Source organism: Dunckerocampus dactyliophorus, chromosome 13 (assembly GCF_027744805.1).
Source record: "Dunckerocampus dactyliophorus isolate RoL2022-P2 chromosome 13, RoL_Ddac_1.1, whole genome shotgun sequence".
Lineage (NCBI taxonomy): Eukaryota > Metazoa > Chordata > Actinopteri > Syngnathiformes > Syngnathidae > Dunckerocampus > Dunckerocampus dactyliophorus.
This window is the reverse complement of record NC_072831.1, coordinates 19902941-19921913: the sequence shown is the minus strand read 5'-3', so window position 1 is coordinate 19921913 and position 18973 is coordinate 19902941. Positions and strand designations below refer to the sequence as shown.

At 41.3% G+C, this 18973-nt stretch overlaps 1 protein-coding gene across 4 annotated transcripts in view; it reads left to right on the top strand.

Annotated features, from left to right (window-relative positions):
• myt1lb (myelin transcription factor 1-like, b) overlaps positions 1-18973 on the top strand; it is a 146601-nt gene that overhangs the window by 103767 nt on the left and 23861 nt on the right. For all 4 annotated transcript variants that reach the window (XM_054797061.1, XM_054797064.1, XM_054797062.1 and 1 more), the window contains exons 7-11: positions 593-727; positions 5563-5653; positions 10716-10823; positions 11616-11842; positions 14101-14378. In XM_054797061.1, the coding sequence (XP_054653036.1) occupies positions 593-727; positions 5563-5653; positions 10716-10823; positions 11616-11842; positions 14101-14378 (839 nt within the window). The remainder of the gene's footprint in view (positions 1-592; positions 728-5562; positions 5654-10715; positions 10824-11615; positions 11843-14100; positions 14379-18973) is intronic.

Sequence of the window (18973 nt, the reverse complement as noted above, 5' to 3'; positions counted from 1 at the left end):
TTTGGTCATTAATTTGTTCCAAAAGGTCAGATGAAAACCGAAACGTACAAAAACCAAGACACTCTTTTTCTCATAGGAAATAATGTAAATCAATTGAATCCATTCAGATATCAACAAAAAATATAGTTTATAAAGAATGAGTTTTACAGACAAACAATGCAACAATACAATAACCTTTGCAGGTTGTGTAAATGACGACTGGATGGAACTTATTGTTGATGCGGACTTCCCATACATCCTGGTCAGATTGAACTCAATAGTGTCTTTATCGCATTGCTGGCCCTTGCAAGTTTGTGTGGCCCCATGGTGGTTTATTTAGTAATCGCACTTCATAAAAATTGCAAGGACAGTGAGTCAGCAATGAGAAGGGTGCTTTGTTTGGAGACTTCATTTTGACATACAGCACACGGGGAACGGACTGGTTTGTCACGTGCAGTACTGTACGAAAACAGAGACAGTGTACAAAAACCGAGGCAAAATGTTGACAAAAACTGAACTATAGGAAAACCCGAGGTGTGACTGTGCATTCAAACCAATACCTGTGGCACCAAACATCTTCTCACCAAGCTCTGCAAACTCTCCTTTCCCGCAGATGCTTCCCGAGCAGACAAGAAGGAGAGTCGCTGTCCGACACCGGGCTGCGACGGCACGGGTCACGTGACAGGCTTGTACCCCCACCATCGGAGCCTGTCGGGCTGTCCGCACAAAGACAGGGTGCCACCAGAAAGTAAGCCATTAGTTCTCACACCAGTACCAACATTATTTACTCAACCTGCGGCCTTCACCTTCCATGACGCCCTGCATGTCTCCCTGTGATCACGATTGAGCATCTGTGTCTTTGCTGGGCTGTGTTTGATGATTCAGCGATGGCCTGCAGCTGCACTTCTCTAGTGACCTTTTGCATGGGGCCATAGTTTTCTCGTTGATTGCCTGCTTAGTGTGCCGTGGTGATGAGGTATGAAATGAGGACTTGATGTGTGAATAGCAACAATGCAGAGAGTGTTGTTGCATGAGACTCTTTCGTACGCTTTCTCAACAGTGATCACTCCCACCCCTTTTGAAATCATTGCTCGTGTGTCACAGCATGTATGACTAAAGGATAGAGATGCTCTATATTGGCTTTCTTAACGATATTCCATATTGTCTAGCAGGATTACACGGCAGCTACATAACTGATTTCCATAAAATGTTGTAAAGGGGTGGCACATGGGTAAAAGAAGAACCAATTAAAATTGAGCGCATATTTGTATTGTATTTGTAGTTTATTTATCCCACAGCAGGGATATAAAGTCCACTTGCATTGCTGGGTTGCACGTGATGTCACATCCGGTTGCAGTCATCACTGGCTCAAACAAGCATATTCGTAGCTAGACATCAAGTGATGTCAGTGGTCTCCCATGAGGAAATCGTTCAGGGATTTTGGAAAACGTTATTACTCAGATAGCCAATCATACGTGGGAAAAGTTCAAGAAATAACCCAAAAACGCAGAGAAAGCTGGCTGCTGAACCTGTCTCTCTCGTCAAGTGGAGCCGAGTCTGAACACACTCAAGTTTGACTGACGACAACGAGCAAAATGTATACTAAAACTGACTTTCAAATGTTGAAAGTCAAAAATGTTCAGGATAATAGGAAATGCAGAAAGAATTGCCTCACAACAGAAAACTACACATTGGTCATTTCCTATCTCGCCAAGATTACAAAGCTTGCTGTGTTGCAAGAAAATAAGTAAGTAAGTAACGGGGAGGGGGGGTCTGTACCAGGGGTATTTTGAACAGTGACCCAAAGTAATAGTTACACCGACAATGCTCTCATCATTAACACACACTTTCACCTCTTTAAAACAAAGATTTCTAGAAATAAACCGGTGTTCTGGCAGAGGAATACAATCGAGTAGCAAATATGGACCGCCCATGTCAACTGCTTGCTACTGGGAAGCAACTTAACAGGGGCGTGATTGCGTTGTTTATGCCAAATTAATGTTCATACGCGACACCCCTATGGAAAAACAGCACAGCAAAACGATGAAGGACACATAAACGAATGTATTCATGCACACTGATTTGTTGTAGGAACTCAGATAGACAAGCTGAAAACATGATTTTCATTTGCTACATTCATTAAGCTTTCACCGCTGTTTGATTGCCTTGTTTTCAACTAGTTCACGTCTTTGTGCAACACACCATGCACACTCACACAACACAAACCATTTCAGCGGCATGCACTGTTATTTGAATTCATCTGCCACACTGGGCGAACTTGTTTGATCTACTGTGGCATTCAAATCTATTGTGAACACTTGATGTGCATTAGTGCCACCCACAGGATTGGAATTTTGACTCAATTTTCATTGAATTTTTCTCAGATTTCACATCTGAGCTTGGTCTTGGTCCACTACCAAGCATTTAACTGGGTGCTATTGTTTATTTCTCTTTTCCCATCTATTCTTGAGCCCAGACCTTGATAACACCAAGCCCTTCGCCAGCCACTCATGCCACAAACACTTTCTTTTATTTGTATCGCCTGCTCACTTAGGTTCCACCGAGTGGAAAGGCTTGTATCATATCTCACAATTGCAGATCAAGTGAAGTGGCAGTAAACATTAGCCTTGAATGAATAGTGGGAGTTCGCCTTGTTCAAACGTCTCAATAAAAGACAGTTTATGCATTTTATTAGTATCCTCACGAAAATCAAGATATGACTTGTCATGACAGAATGCAATGAAAATAATAAAAGAGTTTTAATAATGGCAAAGAAATTAGTTACCATTGTAGAAAGGCTTGTAAAGATCAACGGTGTCACAGATGACACTTTTTCTGTGGAGCACACCTTTAACTCACACAGAGGTCCTCACAAAACACACAATTTAGAGCACTTGACATTCACTGCGATCAAGAGACACCATTAGTGTTCGGAATGGGCAGGTTGATTGTTGCTGAAGGTATTTCCTTGTTTGTGTTGGTCGGTAAGTTTTTTTTTTTTAGTACTAAATAAAACATCTAATGAGAATTTGTTCCAAAAAGTGATCATGCCTATAATTCACCAAAAGTGGATATGTAAGCACATTTTAGCATGTTTTGCCAAAATTTAAATTCAAATTCAAGAATAGAAATGGCTAAATGAACTCAAATACAAACACAGGGAATGTAGAAGATGTGACGATATGTAGAATTCTACGCTGTTCACTAGGTGTCGTTACTGCAATGAATTTTGTAAACGACACTTCTAAATAAATGCAACTTATAGTCTAGTGTGACTTATATATATTTAATCTTTCCATGATGCATTTTTTGACTGATACGACTTAAACGGTACGTTTGAAACAGCACCCGTTGCATGTGTGCTTCAAAAGGTGCCTTAATTCTGTGACTATGATTCAATCATTATTAATTCTGAAAATATTATTCATGAGAGATTTCCACTGGGATTAATGAGAGGGAAGTTTTAACAAACAATATATGCTTTTTGTACTTAAATCGTGTTATTTTAATGAACAACAAACATTTCCAGTTATAGAATAACTTGCAATTATCTCATTTTCCATTAAATTACTGTTGCCCATGTACTGTATGTATATGCAAATTCAGGGTATCTGTACAAATTCCAATATTTTTAAAAACGTATCTAACCCCCTTTGGCCAATGAGTGTGCATGCAAGAATTGGGAGTTGTTGACTCGTCAACCAATCACTGAAGTCCTGTCAATCACTACGTTTACATGCAGTCAATATTCAGGTTAAGGTCAATATTCCGGTTTCTGAAACATTCGGAATAAGAAATGGGAAATGGAGGCGGAGCTGTGCCATCCACATCCATGCTACATCCATCAGAGCCCTCTGGACACTTTTGAAGATGCGTCCGTACAAACCCTGCTTTGCGTAACTTCTCACTCACCTTCTGATAGATTTGGCTATTGCTGTACTTTCTACCGTCTATAAACGACATAATGATGTTCCTGTCTTTCACCACACTAACGAGGTGGCTTGTTTCCCCCTTGCTCTAAAAGTGTGAGGTTTTGCGGGTGTTTGTTTCCAAGTATTTCCTGGCAAAGACACAAGATTCCTTTCGAATAGAACATGCGCAGAACACAAATTAATGTTCCTTTCGATTGGGATATCCCGATAGGCGTATACGTGACACTATTTTCGGGTTAGAAAAGGAGTAACCCAGGGGTAATATTCGGGTTTTTAAAAACGGAATATGAGCATATTCCGGTTTTTCCAAAAGGCTTATTGGTGTTTACAAGGCCTGCGCGCAGCCGGGTTATTGCTAATATTCCGGTTATGATGGGGTTATCTGACTGCATGTAAACGTACTTAATACAGTATATGCCCAACAGTCTCATCCCAACAGAGTTCTTGTTTTGACTAGTTTAAAGGTAAAGATGACAGCATGTCATGCACGTGATCGTCGGCAGGGCAGGTTCAGCTGCAGGTTATGCTCTCTCACTGTTAACACAGTAGCTGTGCTGGATAGATTATGTTTTATTAATGCAGGGGTTTCATTTAATTGGGAAATCACACAGTGCAGCCAGACAGCTCCTTGGGAAATGTGAAAAATGACAATTAAATTATATCTCAAATTCATTAATTCCCGTCGCTGTTTGCTCATTGTAGCTTTCCCTTGCTCTGTAAAATGTAAGAATGCTTGTGTTTTCTCATGCAATTCACAACACAAAATGCATTTGTTTGTACAAAGTGTGCATCCCTGGCTTTCTTCTCTTTGCCATTTTTGTGCAATGTTCTTCCTAGAGACTATTGTGTGTTGCTTCAATTTCCTGTCTCTTTGCAGAGGGCAGGACTAAACTAGGATATGCATAATGTATTGGCTTGTGGCAGGTTGAGGTGGCAGGCTTTTTCCAATTACCTGCGCCGAACACCAATTAGTATGTAAAGGAAAGAGAATGATGAGAGGTGAAAGTTTAAGGGGGTGATAATGATGAAGCTGATGCCGATGGGGTTTGGCCCTGCATGCCACGGTGTCGAGACGACCCTTCCCTGCGCCCCAGCCTGCAGTGCTCGACAGCTCCTCTCAGACATCCATAGATCATTAATCTAATTGGCTGGTTGCCACAGGGATGTGAGACAGTTATGGACTGTTTTAATGGTAAATGGTATTGAAGACTACGCTGTTGACGCTAACAACATGCCCATGATAACAAAGCGCACTCTATCAAGGAGTGTCTGCGTGTTCTATTGATTTCAAGATGTGTGTTTTGCATGATTGTGTGCTGTTGGTTGAGTCTGCTTTCCGCATGGCCCCAATTCCCGCTTCCATTTCTGTGTCCTGCTGAACCTAAATGGCTCCTTTTTATTCATGACCGTGCCTATTGCATGAATATTAATTTGAAAGGCTCGGATAAGTGGAAGCAATATGGTGGGAAACCTTGCCTGCCCTTTCAAACTAGCGTTCATTAAAATGAAGAAGAGGTCATTTGGGTTCACGCAGGCTCATTTCTTAATGATGTTTATAATGCCAAGCTCACACACTAATAGAACTCACGCGTGGTTGCGAGGGGCTCCTAACCTTCCGTGTCTCTCACTCCTGTCTCCTGTCGCGATGAAGTTGTGGCTATGTATGAGAACGTTCTTAAGTGTCCTACGCCTGGCTGCACTGGACGCGGCCATGTCAATAGCAACAGAAACTCCCACAGAAGGTAAGTGACAGCCTGCCCACATGAAACAGGCTTGGTCCGTGTCTTTTTTTTTTTCCACTGTGGGACTTTTTTCAGTTCATATGGGCATGAGATGATTTTTTTTTTTTTTTTTTTCCTCCCTCTATTTTTTTGTACCTCTTTTCATCTTTTTGCCTTGTTTTGATGTGCTGATTACTGTCCTGATTCCGCTTTGACCACCACTAAAGTTTTTGTTGTTATTTGCCTCAGTTTGTCCCCCAATATTTGTTTTTGTGTTTGTGTGCAACATTTTGGATATATCAACAGTCAGCAGTCAAAATGCGTAGTGTACACGGTGATGAGGTCACACACTTATATCAACAACATTTCAGGACATTGGCAAGATCAGAGTCGCAGTTTGTAGAGGAAGGAAGAAATACAGTGGGACCGCGGTTTTTGTGATTAATCCATTCCAAAGGGTCCGTCTAAAACTGAAACATCCATCAACGGAAACTATTTTTCCCAAAGGAAACGATGTAAATCCAAAACATTGGTTCCAGACACCCAACAATGATAGTTTTACAAGCAGAAAACAATTTGAAAGGCACATAAGTGCATATAAATGATGACTGAAAGGGATAAATACACATTTAACCTCACTTCCACCTTGATTGAAGACTCGTTGACAAAGACGGTGATGACGCAGCGGTGAGGGAGGAACGAGCCACATGGACATTTTGCTATTCATTATTTTTATAATTCTGTGGTGTTCTCATCTTCTTTATCAAAATGCTGACACTTGCGACTGTGTTCGGCTCCATTGTGGGTTATTTTGTAGTCGTGCTGGGGGGATAATAACTTCCGTTTTTTTTTTTTCCAGCACGTTTTGTAATAAAGAAACATTTCAAACAGAGTCGGACTCACCTAGTGTATTAATAACACGGCAACATTGAGTCACCAACGTGTGGGATTCTTTGTTTGGGAACTCAAGTCCACGGAATGATACGTGGGCATACGGACAAGTTTGTGTAACATTGTCATTGACTTTGCCAACTGAGGATACCGAAGTATTGTGAAAACTATCCCAGTGTGGTGGCCAAGATGGCTGAATAACCAAGCAATGCTGGGGGAAGTCAGTCAACATCTTTATCAACACCACAGGAGTCAATGTGCCAAAGGGTAAAATGCAACTTTGTTACGCACAATAACTAAAATAAGTTTTCGTCGAAAAGCTGATTATACGAAAAATGGGCCGTTTGAAAAACGAGGTTCCACCTTTAAATGGTAAGGTCAACTGGACCCTAATGTAAGCAGCAACAATTCCAGGCAGGAAAAGTCTAATTATTGTATTCTTAAATGCAAGACACTGTTGACCAGGTACAAAAATCCAAAAGGCACCATCAGGTTCCAAAGAAAATGAAAGGCAAGAGCAACACCCAACTATTTGATATCTTTTTCTCTTTCTCTTTTTATTGACAGTCTACATTCTTACATTTTATCAAATGACTTAAAGCGGAGTAGATATAGTGATCTTCAGTGTTGGTATCTGTCCAATAAAGTAAAAAAAAAAAAAAGTGCCATTTGAATCATCCATTTCTTATTTTTTCCTCAAAAAAAAATTATTGTCTAACAATTTTCACTTGAGAAAAATAATCTTTATATTAAGAAAGTATAGCTAGCCAATTCTTATGAAGATATGTTTTTGCCAGAAATTAGTTATTTTTTCTATGATCAAGCTAGAAACCTTATTTTGACTATTCAACAGATTAAGAATATTTATCTTAAATTAAGATTAAAACTGGTTTCTAAACTTTCTAAACTTAAGAATGGACTCACACGCAGAAAATGCATGTAAAGATTTCAGACCAATGTGAAGGCTGCACAGCAAATTTCACAAAGCGTACCGAGATTTATCAAATTAAATCCAGTCATAAAACCTGTGTAAATGTGTACAATTACTAAACTCGATTCAAGAAAATATTACCCTTTTTATCTAGTTTAGAAATTCAAAAGCTGGTGAATTCGCATGCAAATCACGCCAAGAAAGAATTGTGATGGTGAATCTTGGATACAATCGCACTTTCTTCTCTTTAGATAAAAAAGTTCCGTCCATGTAATTTGCTTCATGCGTGTTGAAAAGACGTAACCGACATAACTAACATGCCGACAGGAAAGATGTTAGCTGCACGGTGACCGAATGGTTCGTATGTTAACCCCACAATCAGGCAACTTGGGTTTAAATCCCCGTCGGAACACATTGTGTACATAGTGTACTGGTGTACACTGTGTACTGGCATGTGCATGATAGGTTAATTTGAGACTCTCTAAATTGTAAGGAAATAAAATAATGCTCCTCCATCTAGAATATGTAAAAACTTTCTGCTTAAATCTAACCTCATAAAAGCAAATTTGATCTCATTTTAAGAATCTTATAAGAGCATTCGGCAAGCGTCTTACCTTCATTATATTCTTAAAAGTAACACGAAAAATATTCTACTTATAAGAATTCTAGCCAAGCAAATTTTGCTTACCCCATTAGCAGAATTCTTTGCTTGAAATAAGGAAGGTTGTCTCATTTGAGTATAATTTGAGCTTCTTTCAAGTATGGCTGTTTTTCCAGTGCACAGCTGAGCAAGACAAAAGGGCCAATGAGGTGAGGATTGGCTGGGACACCCAAGGGGCGGGGCAAGCTAAAGGAAACCGTGTGAAACTAAAATAAATGTTAAGGGATGGCAGTTATTAGTAAATACAAGAAGGCATGACTAAAAAGGGAATGACGGACAAAGATATCCGAAAAAGAGGAAAAACTGCACACAGTCTGTTTCTGTAAAAATCCTAAACGGTGACGTCAAACCACATTTAATCCAAATCTGAACCAGAAAATCCCTTTTATCATGTTCATCAAATCAGATTAGCGTGTTATTTGTTGTGCTTATGTAGGATGTTATTACGGTACATGTTATTGCCTCCGATTCACAAGAAATTGAACGTATCAGAATTAGAGAATGTAGCCCAATGTTCACCAATTGATTGCATAGCTGACATCTATTTATGCCTTGGCAAGAGTCTTCGCTTCCTGAGTGCTCTTGTTCAAGTTGTTCCGCTAGTTTACGATCCCATATTTTAAATGAGACTGATTAGAATGCATCGGCTCACGCATGCTCGCGTGAATCATTCATCAGCCCCTGACGGGGGAAAAAATGATATCTATCAGGTGCAAGTTTGAAGGGAGAAACTAAAATAGCCATGCTGTCAGATGGGGCGAGGTTACAGTGAAAGAGGAGTGTCACCCACAGCAGATGCTCAGGGAGTTAAAGCATAGCAGCAGCTATTAGCACCTTTCTGCCAGTCAGCCAGGGTGACAGCAAAGGTGCAGACCTGCGAGGACCACAGTGCTCCCATGCTGTGCTCAGTGACACGGCTCGGGTGCCAAACAGGCACACGCTTGCACACGTGCCGTAAACTTTCACTTTGCTACAAAATAACTGATCCACAGTCTCTGCAAAGACACACATAACAGGTTCTTGTGAGCACACGGCTCCATACTGGCTTCGGGACACTGTCAAAGAGCATTTTTGTGAGGCCTGACACGCCACATTGGACAAACCAGCACAGAGGAAAATGGAGGTTAAGGATCAGCATGGGCTCTTGTCACGTTTGGTCAGTTAGTTGTCAGGGGATTTGATTCTATTTCAGTCCATAGCAGGTATATTTCAGTGTGTGTCCACTTGGGAGGTACGCTATGAGGAAAACAGTCCTGAAATGTACCTCTTTTTGATTTATTCTATCAGGGTTTGGACCTGGCCCCATCTTTCAAAGCCCTGTTCTGTTCGAACATGACTCCGCCCCATTATGGAATAGCTTGACAGCTCTCACCTTAACCTGTGAACTCCAACAGGGATTTCAACCTCTGACCTCACAAAAGTTTGCCTGGAAAAATGGATACAAATTAGGGCTGTCAAAACTCCTGCGTAAACGGCCATAACTAATTGATTTAAAACTATGTTAATATTAACGTGATCAGTAGAGGGTGTTGTGTACTCGTGTGAGAGTTGGAAGACGTGTGCGGCTCCACCTAGTGTCAGGATGTGTTTACGTTCCTCTACGAGCATATTAGGAACCCAGTAGACAAAAGCTGGCTAAATATAGAACCACAACAGCTCTTATTGGCTTACGGAGAACCCACCAATTGTGTTCTGCGTCCTGATTGGCTGTAGACTCTCGTCAAGCAATCTCCTTTGTGTCGTTTCCTGATGTGGTCAGTAGTCGGAAGCAAACTGGCTACCTGCGTGAGCTGCTTGCTAACCGCCAATAAACAATAGAAGAAGAAGCTAACCGGCTAAATGAGTCTTCGACCAGGAGTAATATGTTTCAACAAGGATACAAACGCTACGGCCGACCGCGCCAGGACGAGGCACCGTCACTTAATAGTCACTTAATAATTTAGTGTGTCCAACTTAGTAGCTTGATCATTAATATTCAAATGAAACTTGAACTTTGAGAGTGTTTAAACCAAAGGGAAATTTGAGGAAAATGTTAATGACTGTCTGAGAAAAGTGTATGAAGTGTATGGTGACGATTAAAGTTGGGGATAAAGGGATAGAGTACGCTACTTTGCTGATTTCACTTATTGCGAGCTATTTTGGGAACCTATCCCCTGCGATAAACGAGGGAACATTGTATGTTTGTATTTTAGCTCATTTCTCCATTTTAGTGCTTGAAAATGTAAAATTTGCTTAGTTATGCATAGTTTTAACTAATAATAGGCCGTATTCAACCACAAAACAGTGATGATATATTAATGAATAGTGAAGAGTGAAGCCGTGCAATTCAAAGCGTGAAATGGCGAGGGAGGACTGTAATTTAGGTATAAGATCCGACTTGACTTCATGACAGTCTTGAAACAGAACTTGTACGTAACCCGAGGACCACCTGCATTGCTTCAGACCCCTGTGCAGCAGGTACTTCTACACTGGTAGCTGACAGCCACGTGTGCACACTGCCAAGCAACTTGTTTGCACACTCATCTCAACATATCACATATCCAAATTGTGTCCAAGATGTTTTACTTTTCCATTGATGTCGCTTTTTGGTGGTATTTCAGTCTGTCTGGATGTCCCATTGCTGCAGCAGAGAAGCTGGCCAAAGCCCAGGAGAAACACCAGGGCTGTGATGGCTCTAAACCCAACCAGGCTTCTGATCGAGTCTTAAGGTAGTCTTTTCACTTACTCCTCATCAGGTGGTCTCCAAACAGCACTCGTGCCAAAACTCTGTCAACAGCACATGTTGGATAAATGCCGTCCGATGAATTGTTTGAGGCGTGTTCTGAGACGTACCTAATATAATATGAAGTGGGCTCCATGCTAGTTAAATTTACATGTTCTCGTGTCTCTGAATGTTTTGTTCTTTTCCTTCCTCGCATTTCTTAAAGCTGTTGAAATCCTTTATGTTTTATGTAAACGTTCTCCAGTGAATACTTCCAAGAGATTGTGTTTTCATTTGTCTCCTTACTATTGAAGACAAACGTCTTTATCATCTTAACGCAATCGGTCACATTTATCATCGTGAAGCACATTTTTTTTTTGTGTGTGCGCGTGAGACTGTTTGAAAGTAGATCATGAAAATGCTCTGATGTCACAGTTAATCGCAAATTTCATATTTAAATGTGACTCAATATAAACAGGATAAGAAGTTAGACTTCATCTATTCCTTGTTATGGTTTGAGGCTGCAAATGTAAGGATATGAAATGATAAAACATTGTCACAGCTTTGTTTTACAGCAAGATAAGAAAAATACACATGCAATGGCACATGGAGGGAATATCCTGTCCCTGGAACAGCCCTCCATTTACCAGCATCAACCTCCATATTTCAATCCTGGACTATTGCCAACAGTCTGCTCTTTCCTTTGAGTCTGCCCACTTTAAGCCAAATTTCCTCCCCTCCCTTGGGCAATGTTCAGTGGCTCAGTCCAACTTCCACCCCCTCGTCATTTATTTTCCAGGCCTATGTGCTTTGTCAAACAACTGGACTATCCTCAGTATGGTGACAAGAACAATGTCTCCACCAGCACGCCCCGATCCAACCTGGCCAAGGAGCTGGAGAAGTACTCCAAAACCAGCTTTGACTACAGCGCCTTCGAGGGCACCAACAACCACCAAGTGTATGGGAAACGGGCCATCGCACCCAAAGTTCATGGGCAAAGGGATACCTCTCCTAAAGGATATGATGGTAATATGGCAAATTTCACATATTTTTCTATAGTTACCATACATGAGAGGGCCATTAACTGGCCACGTTATATCTACAAAGCTGGAGGATGAACCATTTGAACCAACAATCGTTGCTAAACTGTCACTTATTTATGCACCAGGCAGCAAGATTTCAATCAATTTGGTATAGAGCACAATTTTTGGTGTTTCCTTTTGTAATGAGTGCCAAAATATGCAACTCAAGAAATCCCACTTTTCAGCATCTTTCCATTGCGATACTGGTCATGGGAGTATTGTCAAGTTGTGTATGTTGGCGCTAGACTCGCTGTGGTCCGTTTCTAGCATTGTACAAATGAAGGCTGTTTCAAGACTGATCCAGTGGACAGTTCAGTTTCCAAACTCCGCACCGTTTTCCCTACAGAGCTTTTAAAAAGTGAATAAACGGTATGTTATATTAATATGTTAAGCAGGGTATTGTCTTCTGTTTGGTTAGTCAGCAAAAGTTGTGTTTTTTGTTGTTTTTTTTTGCACTGACACCTGAAGTACTTAAGCGGAATAGCAACAACCAGAAGAAGTCATTTCTCTCAAGTCGCTTTTTGCAAGCTATTTTGCGAACCTGTCCCCCGCGATAAGCGAGGAAACCCTGTATTGTCAGCACGTGGCTCTGCTCTGTCGCTCTACTGTGTCACCGTGTGTGCGTAGCTGATGCAGCTATCGCCATCCCGCTCACTCAATATGCAATGGAACACAAATGGGATTTACCGATCGGAACAGTACGACAATGAGCTGAGCTGAACTGAAATGGGTACGCTTATCGTTCCGTACATTTGTCTGTCAGCCTTGAGAATCAAATTTGAAACTATGAACTTATGACAATGTAGGCCTCCAATGAAGGTGTTTCAGCATTCCAGCCATGATATTCTCCCTATAGTGTGATGCACGTTCAAATCCATACATCCGTATGCGTGCTTTCTAATGCACTGGTAAAAAGAAGACTGGTCTGTGCAAAACTAAGTCTTAAATCCTTGAAATTGATGCAACTTCACCAAAGAACAGAATTATTTTGATCAAAAGATGGAAAGCCAAGAGACAACCATAATGTGGTGGGCTCATTTTCTTCCAAGGCCACTCCCAAGCTGCTGTAAAGTCACCACGCTACTGTCGTCTTGTCTGTGCTCACATATCACTTTCGTCTGCTTGATTTGAGTGACAACCTGTTAAACAGGCTGCTTTAATCTTGGACCACGATCGCCAATACAAGTTTCTTCTTAAGCACAAAATCTGGGAGGACAATCTGATCTACTGCAAACAAGCCTGGCCTAAGTTGGTACTGTTGTTTTGTATAAAACGCCTTCACACTTAATACAAATGGCTTTCAAACCAGTGAAGGTTTTATTTATGCAGAGCTGAATTCAAGTGCTTTAAGTGTACATACATTCTTTATAAATTACACCTTTTTGGAGTCAAGTATCCACGTTAAAAGCACAAGGATGTTTTTCTTTTATGTACCAATCATTTTACCAAGGCTATTTTTTATTCCGAATCATTTAAGATAGTTAGACATGACCTGTCAGAGGAAGAAAACATTACCACACTTTAATTCAATACTGTAATGCACATTAATGCTGAAGGGTCTTAAATGCTAAATGCTAAAGTATTATACAGACAAAATAATTAAACACACTATCAGTACCCCCAAAAACGTGTCTCAGTTTGGAACGTCTGAGACCGGTACCGCTGCTTGCGCTTTCCAGCCACCGCGAAGCAAAAACAGAAAACCGAAATGAGAGCACAAACAGGACACGAGGTGAAAACTTCAGAAAACCAAAACTAAAGTCCAACCTGTCATGCAGAACATGACATAACATGCACGTGGGGAAGGAGTAGTCTTCTTTCAATGCTTCTAATGTCACACCTCTTTAAGAATCACCCAGAGTCACATGCAGCATTTTGGCACTTTTTCTATCATTTGTATTGCATACTGCAGTGGTTGTCTTATTTTGCATAGTGTTTATTGGTGAAATGCATCCAGTGGCATCACAGTAAAAGAAGAACTATGTGTTCATTACGCAACATTAGTATGAGGGAATGTGAGTATGTTTTGTATCAGTATCAGTATCAGTGGGTATCGGTAATGATGTGCTGGACAACATGGAACATCGGTTAATGGTAAGAAAGCCAATATCGAGAATCTCTAGTCTACTTTTTTTGTGATAGTGTGTATGAAACATTGGACTATGTTTTTCAATATGTCACTTAATGCAATGTGTCCTGCAGCCAAGCGTTACTGCAAGAACTCCAGCTCGGCCAGCAGCACCACCAGCACCTACGCTCCCAGCAGTAGCAGCAGCAGCCTGAGTTGTGGAGGTGGAGGAGGGGGTATGGGAGGAGGTGGAGGCAGCAGTGCCAGCAGCACCTGCAGCAAGAGCAGCTTCGACTACAGCCACGACATGGAGGCCGCACACATGGCCGCTACGGCCATCCTCAACCTGTCCACGCGCTGTCGAGAGATGCCCCACGGAATGGGGGGCAAGCCCCAGGATCTGTGCTCGCAGGTAGGAAACTAAACAATCTGAGAATGGGGCGTGTTGTTCCTGTGGTGAGCCATCAACAACTTACAGTAGTACTGGGAAAATGACAATAGTTTTTTTATGAGTAATTACCTATTTTTTGGGCCCCCTTGCAGTTAGGGGACCTTGGAATTGTTCTGACTTTTCCCCCTTATATGGCACCCCTGGCCAATAGCATTTATCATAAATAAATTGAAAAACTTAGAATTAATCCATGTGATTGGTATCGGCCGATTTCACTCATGGATGATCAGTAAGGACTCAAGGACTATGACTTCGGACTTGACTCGACCTGTAATGTCTTAACTTGAGACCTGACTTGGACTTGCACGTCTTTACTTGGGACCTGGGATTGAAGAGACACTTGCGGCAGTCTCACCTTAAGTTTCCACCCTGTGTTTGATCATGAAATGTGCAAATTCTGTGATTTTTACTGAGGAAAATGTTGGGAATGATTGGAATCACACAGAAAATCCATTTACAATACAGTTCTATGGCCATATATTAATATGCATTTGATCTTATCATTATTTTATTTTATTTGTTTTTCATCAATCATGTCATATCCAGTTCTGTCGTTCTATGGTTGTTCCTCTGTGGTGGCGTCCAAAAAAGGAAAAAAACAAAGCAAAAGTAAAACAAGCTTAATTTTTAACAAGCATCATTTCTTGAGAAATCAGATTCAATTTGGAATGAGTATTGACTACTGGAAGCACAGCACTATACGGATGAATTTATGTATTCATTTCAGTCAGACAAATTAAGCCAGTGGTCTATTAACTATGAATGAATAAAGGGGCTGCACAGCGTTATATGGGTTGGTGCTGTACGTCTACCTCACAGACTGGAGATTTGTCTTGACGCTGTTAAAAAAAAAAACGTGCAAAATTGCACAAAAAAATACGCGCGAAACAGCGAGGCGCTAAAGGTGAAGCGCAATGTCGTGAGGGAAGACTGTACAGTACACACTGAACTTCAAACTAGCTCAATGCAACAAAATTGCGAGCAGTGAAGCGTACATATTCAAGAGTTAAATTGCATGTGGAGTATGACAAATCCATACATGTTGGCAGGTATGTACTAATATTGAAGGTCCGCAATGCCTCTCACGCCCCCCAGACAGTTCACGGTGCCTCCCCAGGGGGGCCCGTCCCACTGTTTGAGAAGCACGGGGGTAATTGGAGACTCTAAATTGTCCATAGGAATGTGAGTGTGAAAGGTTGTTTATATGTGACCTGTGACTGACTGTTGACCAATCCGGTGTGGCCACCGCCTCTCACCCAAAGTCATCTGGGATAGGCTCCAGCTCTAATGAGAACAACAGTATAGAAATGGATGGATAGATAAATATTGGAAAGACTTCTCTCCAGAGGTGGACTAATTCAGGAAATCAGATGTGCTTCTGAAGGGATGTCAAAATGTCTCCTGATATGACCTCACAGCTGCTGCATCTAAATGAGGATATGCTCCAGCTTCCTGTGGTAATCACAGTCATGTTCACCAATAGATAATCTCTATTCTTCTGTCATTAGGCAAGTACTAGCTGAGAAACCTGACAAAGATAGGGAGACTTCACTTAAACACTCCTGATAGACACACACACACACACACACTTCCCATCAAAGATCCTGGGCTGCGTCGAACACTCGGGGCTCAGCGGGGCAGTTTTTTTTCCAGTCTGGGAATCAGATAGCAGCAGGACAGAGCGTCGTTTGACATGGCATGAGCCCAGTGTGTCATTTCTGAGGAGATAAGGTGATGCTGTTCCTGTATTATCTGCACCGAGATGCTGAGCGGGAAAATGGAGGCGCAAGAAAGAGAGGAGGGAGTGCACAGCAGCAGGCTAATGCTGGCTTAATGCTAATGTTGACGGCACAGTCTGTGATGGAATTGATAATAAAGTAAGAGAGCAATGGAGGGTTTTTTTATGTGGGAGTTTCCTAAACGTTACAGTGTAGAAGAGAAGGAGTGAGGACAGGATGCAGCACAGGAGACACAACTGCAGTGGAAATAAAGAAAAGGAGAGAAGGGAAGTGGAAAAGGAGCCAAAAGCAACGTACTTCCAAAGAAAAGTGGAACGGAATAAAGTTGGCAGGAACAAATGCCTGAAGCAGTCAGGACATCCTGTGGTCCTAAATCATTTCATTGTCTGTCCCACGTTAGGGCGAGACAGGCAGGATGCTCCCGGGGCAGGAAGGGAAGACAGGAGACTTCACAGGCCTTTTTTTCCTTCTCTACTCCTCATCCTCTTTCATCTTAGCACCTCAGCTCGTGGCTACCATTCTCCTCTCTGAGTATCAATGATATTTCACACATACACTAATCTGTTCTTTTTAGTCTTCATTGTTTATCGCTTAGTCTTCTTGTTCAATTGACTTACAGGTGTGATTAATAGCTTTCATTGAAATGTATGTACAGTATTTGACTGTCATGTATTTATCATATTTTGGGGGGAGTTTTGGGAAACGTTGATGGAAGGTAGAAACTCATCATGTGTCCAAAAAAATATTAGTTTTTTTTCCATACAACTTTAGTGCAATTAGTTACTGATTACTACTAATACTTGTTTATTTGTCTGTACAAACCACTGTATGAGTTGCTGGTGCCAGCATCGTAAAGCATGAATATAAACACTAACACTAACACTGCCAACCTTGAAATTGTATTATGTTATGATCACATGCACAGTACGGGTAATCTCGCCTCATCGGGGCGTTTTTTCTTATTGTCGGTTATCAGAGCTATTTGTAATGTTATTGGATTTATCGGTATGATGTCATAACGCCCTCATATCGCCCAGATAATTATTGGTCCACTCCTAGCTTAAACCTTGATTGTGTTGCTAGTGAACAATGGCAATTGAAGAGAGAAGGGAAGGGTTCTGGAGTTGAATCTACTCTAATAATTGTAACAGTCGCTTTTATTGCAAATGTTGATCCAAAACCGGACGCGAAAGTCAAGCGCCAAAATGGTAATATGGTCTTAAGAAGGTCACTACCCAAGCTATTGCTGCCCTTGTCCATGGAACCATTGTGATACTGGATTGCTGGTCAGCAAACAAGAAAAAGAATGTCTCAAAGTTTGAAGAACATTGTTTGCAAATTGCAACTGATTTGTGTGGGGAAAAAAGAAACTTCCAAAGACACTATTAATGCTGTTATTGTTGATTATATAGCTAACGGAGGCTCTTTGTCACAACCATTCACAGTTTGGAAAAATATATTGAATTCAATCACAACTTCCAACCGAAACGCTGTACAGTGCATGACTCATGTAAGTGTTGTGTGGCGTTTGAAGCGGCTCAGGGCTGGTGTTAACCACTGTTTGTACAGTACTTGTAAAATGCTGAGAAATATTTGTGACAGTTGGCTAACATGCACAGTTTCCAGCCTGCGGCTTTAGATAGGGTTTATTTTCCTGACAAGAACTGCTACAGATCCGATAGACCTGAAATAAACTCATTGGTCAGTCGGCTACACACAGCGACAAGCAACCATTCTTTCTTGGGTCTTTGACTTGGTAGCAGAGGTCAAAACAAAGGTAGAAGGGTGCAACCTCTTTCATTTTTTCACTGGTTTCTTATGACGGTTGCAAGTATACACCACAATTACTGACAAGGAGGTACTTCCAAGTATTTCCAAAGAACACCAGGAGAACCCTTGCAGCCCACGGGACACTGTCAGCAAGTATCAGCGTTATTACTTGTGAAAGGGGACAAAAGGGAAGAGGTGAAGGATGAGAAGAGAAATGGGAATCAAGACTGAGAGTGATTAATAATAGCAAGGACACGCAAGCGTCCCACACCATAATCTTTTCCAGTATATAAAGAGCAGTGAATAGACACTCATACAGCCATGGTACAGGCGCAAAATTCAATCCAAAATATTGCAGAAAATATTCGGACTTTGGTGTGAATGTGAGTGTGAATGGTTGTTTGTCTATATGTGGCCTGCCATTGGCTGGCCACCAGTCCAGGGTGTACCCCGCCTCTCGCCCAAAGTCAGCTGGGATAGACTCCAGCATACCCCTGTGGGGGTGGAAATATAAGAAATTTTGGTGCACTTCAGTTCTGTATTACTACACACTGCAACAGACTGTAAACTGAGCATTGTTTTTAAAGGAATTCCCACACTAAAGTGTTTGGATTGTGCAGATTTACCAAACATTGTGGCCAACATTGTTTATACTACAATGATTTGTTGGCCTTGTCTGAATGGACAAACAATAAACCTGTCTTGATATGACATGATTTCACAACCTGCTGACTAAAAACGTTGAGTTGCATGCAAACCGTGCTTATTTTTTTGCAGTGTTCAATCACCGCCACATCATAAAAAACATGTAAAAAGATAACTGTACAATGTTAGGTTCATGAAACCCACCCCCACTCACAAAACATTCATGTCAGTGATAACAATCGTGATGATTGGACACCACATGATTATCAATACGTGATTAAGTTAATAAAGCTTCATTTGGCCCCATAACTGTAGCTTAGCTTCTTGCTTTGCAGCAGCTGTGTTTGAAACAAAAACAGAAGGCGTTCAAGGCACTTCCCACACTAATTAACGGAAAGGTTT